At 44.7% G+C, this 8,698-nt stretch overlaps 1 protein-coding gene across 1 annotated transcript; it reads left to right on the top strand.

Moving 5' to 3' along the window:
- Nucleotides 1–192: 192 nt before the first annotated feature.
- On the top strand, nt 193–8,098 carry GRSF1 (G-rich RNA sequence binding factor 1; the record flags this gene model as incomplete). Its single annotated transcript, XM_010018319.1, has 8 exons — nt 193–337; nt 1,200–1,355; nt 1,651–1,791; nt 3,193–3,322; nt 5,704–5,858; nt 6,002–6,126; nt 6,880–7,015; nt 8,067–8,098. Coding segments are annotated over 8 exons (1,020 nt in total), but the record flags the coding sequence as incomplete, so codon positions are not given.
- Between the last annotated feature and the right edge of the window lie 600 nt (nt 8,099–8,698).

Here is an 8,698-nt window from a genome sequence, read left to right on the forward strand (position 1 = left end):
CTGATTCCCCTGAACGGGAGGCGGTGGCTGCGTGCGCGCCGCTGGGTTGTCATTGCACCTCCCTGCGCCTTCCCTCCCGCTTCGCGGCCCTGTTACCGCACACCAGCTGTGCAGGGGCACGGAGTCGGTACCGCTGCTGGCAGCTGCCCGCTCCCCCTGCTTCATTTGGGGTTTGTTTCTTTTTGGCGACAGGTTACAGATGCACCGTCCCACCAAGGTCACCTCTCAGAGGAGGAACAGGAGTCACCTAAGGCAGAAAATGACAATGTATTTCTCATCAGGGCACAAGGATTCCCATTCTCATGCACCGAGGAAGACGTGCTCACCTTTTTTGATAGTATGGGATTAAATTCTCCTTGTAACTGTTCACTCTAGTGCACTCAGTAGTTAATGATTAGTTAACAGAAAGAAAATCTGAAAATCATTAGCCAGAGAAAGACGAGTTTTTAATATTGCTGCCAAATTATTCACAATTTACACATATAAACCACTCGACTTCAAAACTCATCCTTACGGCATTTTATATTTAACGGAGCAAGTATTTCCCTTCTTAATTGGTGTCTCTACAGTAAGGGCAATCCATTTTGAAGTGGTTCCTTTAAAGACCATTATAGTTGGCTTCCCCCCCCACTCCGCTCTTGCAAACAAACTGGAGTGGGTTTTATGTACTAGTTTAAACATCAGTGTTGCTTTCCAGTCCTAATTAATAGGCTTGTGCATACCTTTGCAGGACTGATCCATCCATACTATTATTTTATGATGCATCCTTCCAGAGGCCAGATGCAAGTTTTTCCAATGGTTTCATAACCTGCCTAACTAAAATTAAGTCCATTTAAGGTCTTGGGGACAGGAATACAAAGCAGGCAGAGCATAGACGTAGAGACTGAAAACCTATAGCATTTATTCTTGATTTCATGTAAATCAAACAATTCAGTTTACCAACAATATGACAATATATCTTATCCAGTTATACAACTGTGGAAGCTAATGGATTATCACTTTCTTATCTGTGATAAGCATGGGGCGTTAGAGTTAAGATTAGAAGTAGGAGTGTCATCTCCTTTGTTTCAAGACAGTGTTTTGCACTGCTCAGGGCGGGATAGCTTTATGCAGCATATTCAGTTTTCATCTGTGATTGAAAGACCCCTTGTTTGATGCAGTTGCATATGTTCCTGTATCGTGTGTTCCTTGGTTTCTAGGCTGTAGAATTCGAAATGGTGAGAACGGCATACACTTCCTCTTAAATAGGGATGGGAGACGCAGCGGGGATGCTTTGATCGAGCTGGAGTCAAAAGCAGATGTCCAGAGAGCCTTGCAAAAGCACCTGAGGTACATGGGCCCACGCTATGTGAAAGGTGGGTTTGCAGCAGCACAAGTTACATTGTAAGAAAACTCTCAATAAAGTGAATAAGAACTGCTTGAATAATAAGTGGGCTGGTGCGAGTGTGGAGAGATGCAGGATGTGGAACAGAGCAGCAAATCAGCCAGCAAGGCACCATTTATACCTGAATTCCTAGACTGGATGGGAAGAACAATGTGGTACCATTGCAGGACCATAGAATATGGGGTGGGGGAAGAAACAGGAAGTTTTGCAGAATGCCACGCGAGTACCGTGAGGGAAAACATGTTTTGTACCTGTGTTCCTTGTAGTTTTCGAAGTACATGATAGTGATGTAGAGAGCTTACTGCAGAATCTGCGAGATGAGTCACAAGCCATTAATGATGGAGTTGTACAACTCAGAGGCCTTCCCTTCAACTCCACTGAGGATGATATCACGTATTTTTTCTCAGGTAACTCAGCCTACTGTGTGGTATTTGGTTATGAGGTGTTTACTTCTCCAAGTTGATGCTGTTATTCCTCTAAGTGAGAAAAGCAAAAGCACACACAGGCTTGAACAGCTTAAACACTATGAGGAGTTGCTGTCCTCCTGCAGCTAGAAGTAACTAAAGCTTTCTGAACAGCTTGTGGCTAACCTAAGTTCAGTACTTGCAGCACTCTTCTGGATCGGGGGAAAGGAAAGAGGAACCTAGATCCTATTGTTTGCAATTGTATGGCTGCCAGTACATCGTTTAGTAACATTAAGAGCAGCAAAAAAATGCCTGTATGATCATTACAGTACGAGTGAATACTACATGGAGTATTCACAGCTGTTTAATCATGACAGTTAGGTCATGTGTGCCATGTTAACAGCAATGTTTTGAGTTTTTTAGTATTACTGGCTTGATGGCGATTGTGGAGATTGACTCCACCAGTTCTCAACTGAGCAAGTATTGCACAGCATGTGTGCACATGGATGTGTACCACACTTGGTGTTTGAGCAATCCATGTGGTTGCTGCCTGCATTCATTTAGCAAGTATCCTTTCTAGGTTTTGCAAAATAGCTGGACATTTCCTTAGGTAAACTTCTAAGTTGTAGACTAAACCAAACCAGTTCTTCCCCCGCCATTTCCTGCTCCATGTAAGCATGCACACAGAGTCATGTAGCACTAAGGTTCGTAGTAACCATGATCACACCAACAGCAGAGGCCACAAAGAGAAAAAACTTCAGTTGATAGCAACTAGTTCAATATGTTTGGAGGCACATAGTAACAGAGTGATCACAGTGACTAGGGCAGCATCGTGAAGCAGGTATTTCCATTTCTTCAGGATCTTGGAGAGACCCTTTGAGAAAAGAACAAGGTGCAGTGAGGTACACAAAAGCATTCCTGAAGAAAATAAGTGTAATAGCCTAGCCCAGTGTGTGCTCTGTATCATGTCGGATACAGCTACTTACTGGATTACAGGCTTACCAAGATGTTTTACAAAAGCACAAAAGTTGGAAGTTCAGTGAATTTGAGCTGAGTCTTGAAGACATGGGAAAAAACTACCATAATAAGAATTATTCCAGGAACATCTGTGCTCTGGACTTCTTTGTTGTCTAGAAGTTGGATTCACTTGGTATTTTCATTGTTATTTGAAGCCTCAGTCAGTTCATTATTGGCAATTAAGCTTTTGTGAAAACTAACAAGCCAAATAAATTTGAGTAACTAGAAGTTTAAAACTATGTAGGCCAGCATGAGCACTTGTTTCACAGCTATGTAACTGCCTTATTAGCTTGGCAAAAAACTTGTAGAAAAGTAAAGAAAAAAGATGCCTCCCTGAACACAAGTTCCTGACAATGTAAATGCCTTTTTCTCCCCATCCTTCTATAGGTTTGAAAATAACTGACATAGTTTTTGTTTACCGGGGAGAAAGAAGAACAGGAGAAGCTTTTGTGCAGTTTGCAGCTCCTGATATGGCAGCTAAAGCCCTGCTACGACATAGGGAATATATGGGAAATAGGTAGGTACTTCACTGGGGTTCATGAAGGTACAAGAACATGGTATGAAGCATGTTGTGTGACTTACAGCTTGCTTATTACCAGGTGCAACAGGTATTCTTCAGTTACCCCATATTTATTAAGGAAGCTTCTGCCTTTATTACTCTTAAAGCCTAGAACTCAACTTCAGGTTCACATTTCAGTAGAAATCATAGCTAAACCTTTGTCATAGTTGTGTCAGACTGTTACTTTGTGCCTTATTTAAAAAATGTTTTAAGACCCTCTGAAATACTCAAGTATTCAAAATACTCAATACTTACCCTCAGCTAACCCAAGTGTTACTCTTCTGGTGATGTATTCTTTAGAACTGCGAGAAGACTGAAGAAAAGAGCCTTTTGCAGGCCTCTGTGTGCTGCAGATGCCCCTTCAGCAGTTGTAGCTTGGGGGAAGTTGGGGCCTCTCAGAAACCATTCATTCATTCAAAGTACTTCTGAAGGCAGCCTCATCCCAACAACAATGGGTTGACAGCATTTAGAGCTACAAACATGAGACAGACACTGCCTGCCCAGTCATAAGTGCACAGGGATCCTACCCCTCCTACAGACATTTGCTCTCACCAAATTTCCACCAGGTTCCCTGGCTTTCTGCACTTTGGCAACCTTTGCCTCCAGTATCAGGCACTGTCTTTGTCTCCACTTGTAGAGGATGTTGTATGAAGCACAGTTTACCACTTACCTCTAGCTTGAATCCATTCCCAACCCTCACTGCTGGCTAACACCATACAGTGGTTGGCCTCTATGGTGACCACATCCACCTAGGCTGTTCTTGCTCAGGAATCTGTATTTAATCATTTTCTCCCAGAGTGCTGAGTCCTGTGCCCAACACCTCCCAAGAGCCCCTCTTTTCTCAATCTGAAGTGTGTATCACTTTTCCCCAGAACCAGAATCATTTAGGTTGGAGAAGACTTAAGAACACTGAGTCTAGCTGTTAACCTAAACACTGCCAAGTCCACCACTAAACCATGTTCCTGAGCACCACATTTACACTTCTTTTAAATACCTCCACAGCTATACTTGGGAAAAAAACAAACCAAAACCCCAAGATTGCTTTTACCTTGCTGAATCCTCTTTAAGCCACTAGGTTCTGTTTATAACATAAGATAATAAAAGACGTCTCTAAACTTTCCCGCTTCCACACAACACTTAATTCCTTTCTTCTATTTTCCTACTTCCTGTTCCCAGGCTGCACTTCTTCATGTTTCTGCCTCCCCTCCATGTTAAAAGAGAACAGCTGCTCTCTAGGTGTGCCCAGTAATTTAATTAACTCCTGTACTTCCCTGCTCTCACCAGAAATTAATGAATTCTCAATCTGCCATTTTTTTTTGTCTCGCTCAAACACGAGCTGATGTGACTCATCCACCTCAGCTCATACATCTCTGGTGCTGGGGGATTAGCCAAGAAATGGAGTGCTTGCCAAAACTGCTGTCAACTTGAACTTACTCGTTCTTCCTGAGCTATCAGTTTTATCCAGAAATGGCCTTCAGCTGTGCACAGTGCTGAGCTGGGGCCTCTGTCAGCCTGTACTTGGTGTTACTTTCCTTACTCGAGGCAGGGAGGAAAGCCTCCTCTCCTGGATGTCCATATTCTCTTCTTCATCACGTTACTCCTTCAGTGCTGTGGAAATCACTTTAAGACGAGCAGTTAAGTTTTTGTGCAGCCCAGCTGGTACTGTCTCCAGCTCTCTGAAAGATGAGCACAGGCAGCTCCAAGTTGAGGGGTTCTGGGACAGGCAGCCAGAAACATAAGGAACTGTAATTTTATACTTTGAATAAGCCTATGAATAAGGGCTGGTTTGTTGGCTTATTTATTCATTTTCTTTTCTGTGGTGTAAGTGGGTCCCATAATGTTGCATTACACATTGGTGTATTATACCCATGACTTTCTCGTACATCCCATTACATTTTATCCCATCAGTTTCAGAGCCATCTGTAAAATCGTAAGAGTTCCACTGAAATACTTACTATGACCCTGTGCATCTTCTCTGTTTCCCTGTTGCAGTAATTGGGTTTGGAGCTGGGTGGGGTTTTACTTTGGGGTTTGTAGAAATTTGAAAGTGCAGTTTGCAGAGGGCAAGGAGAAAACAGCCTCACATAAGATGGTGCGTACTGCTGGAAGAAACAGAAAACGTCTTTCAGAGGAAGTAAGTCTGTGGCTGTCGCTGCAAGTTGAAAAGGGCTTTCATAAAGACGAATTCATCAAACCCATTGCTTGCCATACCATGGCTCTCACACCCCATACGTGAGCAGAGTTGGGATGGGAGAACATCCTGCGGGTGCCTTCTCAAAACCTGGAGTTCTCTGCGGAAGTGCAAGATGTGCTATGTCATCTTTTCCTTTGCATTCCAGATACATAGAAGTGTACGTCAGTAGGAAGCATCAAATGCAAAAGCATTTGCCTTACGACAGGCAGCCGTTGACCTACCACAGAGTGAGAAGAGAACATGAATACGAAGAAAGGGAATCGAGTGACATGGGTGGCTCCGACACTGGAAGAGGAAATAGTGAGTCCCTCCCTGCCGTGTGTGTTCTCTGAGGCCCATTCCTTTCACCCTGATTGTCTGCTGTGAGCATGACCCTGCGTGTCTACAGCTTTCATGTGATGATTGCCAGCATTTATGATGTTTTTTTTCCCTCCATTTCACAGAATCGTGCAGGGAAGGAATGGAAAGCTCCAGGCATATTGTAGAATCTGGGAATGTCTCATCATTACTGCACTTTGTTCATATGAAGGGTTTCCCTACCCAAGCTAGTGCCCAAGATATCATAAATGTGAGTAACAGTAAAGTTATGAGTGGCATTTGGTAGTCATTACCAATGGAAACTCTTGATTAATTGTTACAGATGTCCCTGCCCCTGGCAGGGGATTGGAACTGAATGAGCTTTAAGGTCCCTTCCAGCCCAACCTATCCCATGATTCCTATGATCCTGTTAAGTGGTATAAAATGTTTAATTTATCCATGTCTCTGTTAGTCCTCAGTGCTGCACGACTTCAGGCTGAATGTGTTTGAGAACTGGAGTTCACTGTGGGTTACAGGCTCCAGGGCAGCCATGGCCTCTGTAAATACCAACGGATTAAAGCTGCTGAGGATGTCTTAACATCTGCCACTGGCTCAAGTAGCCATTTGTAATCTTAGGTACATTTCAGAGTGGCTGATTGTACAAAAAAGAATTTCAGAATCATTTTATTATCGATTTTATGGCATTTTAATAGCATAACAGTGTCTCAGGATGAATGTACCTGCACTTAATGATGCTGTTGTCTGCAGAACACGTGTGCTGTGTGAGGAGTTTTGTTCCTGTCAAGGATTACTCTGTCAGGAGCTTACAGGGGGTGGGACGGAGGACTTGGGTGTGCCGCAGCTTCACCTGGATGGAGAACGGGGGGGCCTTCTGCTACTCAGGAGCTCAGACTGCCTCACAGCCGGGCAGGCTTTATAAGTAGGAACAGCAGTTTTTTTGGTAATGGGGCACGTTCCTGTTCTCTTTCTTCCTTAGAAAACTCCTTATTTTTCTCCTTTTCAGTTTTTTTCTCCACTGAAGCCCACAAGGATCCTGATAGAATACAACTCCCATGGAGATGCCACAGGAGAAGCGGATGTGCATTTCGAGAGCCATGAGGATGCAGTGGCTGCAATGTCCAAGGAGGGGTCCCAGCTGCGTAAGTGAAGACAAGGGGATCGTACAGAGCCTTGGATAGTTTGGCACACAGGCACAGTTGTCAAGCTGCTGTTAACCTTGTAAAGGGTTGTAAAGGGATCACCGCAAATGTAGGTTTCCAAATTACCCTGTAATCAGACATGGGATTTGTGCAAAAATGAAAAAAAGAGAAACTGGAGAAACTAACTCATCAAGTCACTGAATCCAAACCCAGCCTGTCTCTCTCTTTTTCAGAGTGCAGTGCCATTGAGTTATTCCTGAATAAACATCCAAAGGCAAAAGAAAACTGCTAGTGACAGTGGCACAGTCTCAGATTGGTAAGTGCATCCTTCTCCTCTCTCGGTCCTGTTACATTAACCTCAGGCTGATGGGGGTGGTGTCCTGTAGCAGGACAGTTCTTGCTGTCTTTGTTGCACAGAAACAGTGTCTCTCTTGCCATTTACAAAAGCAAACTTGCAGGCCATGTTGGGTGCATGAGGGAGGTGACACTTCCATGGAGGAGGGCACAGTGCGGCCTGGCAGTTGTTGCTGCCAGAACATTGTCAGGTCACACTCCTTCCTCAAAACGCACCAGCCCTTCCTGTGGCAGAAGGGTTTTCCAGCTCCACTACTGTGAGACTGTTTGTTCCAGGAAAGAAGTTTCCCATGTCCTTAGGGAAGGCCCTGGGTGACTTGTAATGCTTTCTTCAGTTCCCTCAGGAAAGGTGGGGTGCTGGCTGCTGCTCCCCACTGCAGCAGGGAGGCCTGGCACCCTCCACTGCCCCACCATCCCTGCAACTCCGGATTGCTGTGCCCTCCATCCCAGCTAGCCCTACTGGCACCAGCACAGCCAGAACCGCTTCTGGCCCTGAGCTGGGACCCAGCTCCAGTGGAATTTAAGACCGCTAGCCCCATGTATATGTGGGTACTGACACCCGCCACGGGAACATCTCCCTGTTACAGCTGTTTGTATAATGCCAAAGTCTACTATTCTATTATTGGAGGCAATTTGAAAAAAGGAAAGCAATAAGCCCATAGCAAGGCACTGATTTTAATTCTTCTTCTCTTTTCAGGCCAAGCGAACATTCCGGGGATACAAGCATAAAGTTGGAGGACGAGTGTCGCTGCTCACTAACAAGGATAAACTGTATAAAATCTAGGTTAGCATGGTGTAAAAGCATATAATAAATTGTATTGACATACTGAGGACAGATTGTGTGTTCAAAAGCAGAAGCAGCTGCACTGGAGGGATGGCAGATATTGCAGAATGGAGCCGTTCTAGTCTCCAGCTAGGATTAGTAAACCACCAGTATGCACAGTTAAAGCAGTGCGATTTCAGATCCTCACACACAGGTCAGTGTGTGTAGGGTAGGACAGCCAACACCTCATCCCTCCTGTGCATAATCAAGGCAGAAGGGTATGGAAAGACCACTCAGGACATGGGATACAGATGATAAAGTTTTTATTACTGCGTGGAATAAAATGAACATCAGAAAAACTGCCCTCTGCTCCCCCAAGCTTGACGGCCAGTGTCAGCCCACACTCCAGCATTACGAGCCGTACCTGAGCAAACACACCCTGAACATCTGCAGCATCCAGTATGTCCCAGCAGAGACCTTCACCGAGGGCGAGATACCAGGGATGAGGCAACTGCTGACAGTGGAGCACCGTCTTGCTCTAACCTTCCGAAATGCCTGATTCCATG

The sequence above is a fragment of the Nestor notabilis genome, unplaced genomic scaffold, assembly GCF_000696875.1.
Source record: "Nestor notabilis isolate BGI_N333 unplaced genomic scaffold, ASM69687v1 scaffold21287, whole genome shotgun sequence".
In the NCBI taxonomy this organism is placed as follows: Eukaryota; Metazoa; Chordata; class Aves; order Psittaciformes; family Psittacidae; genus Nestor; species Nestor notabilis.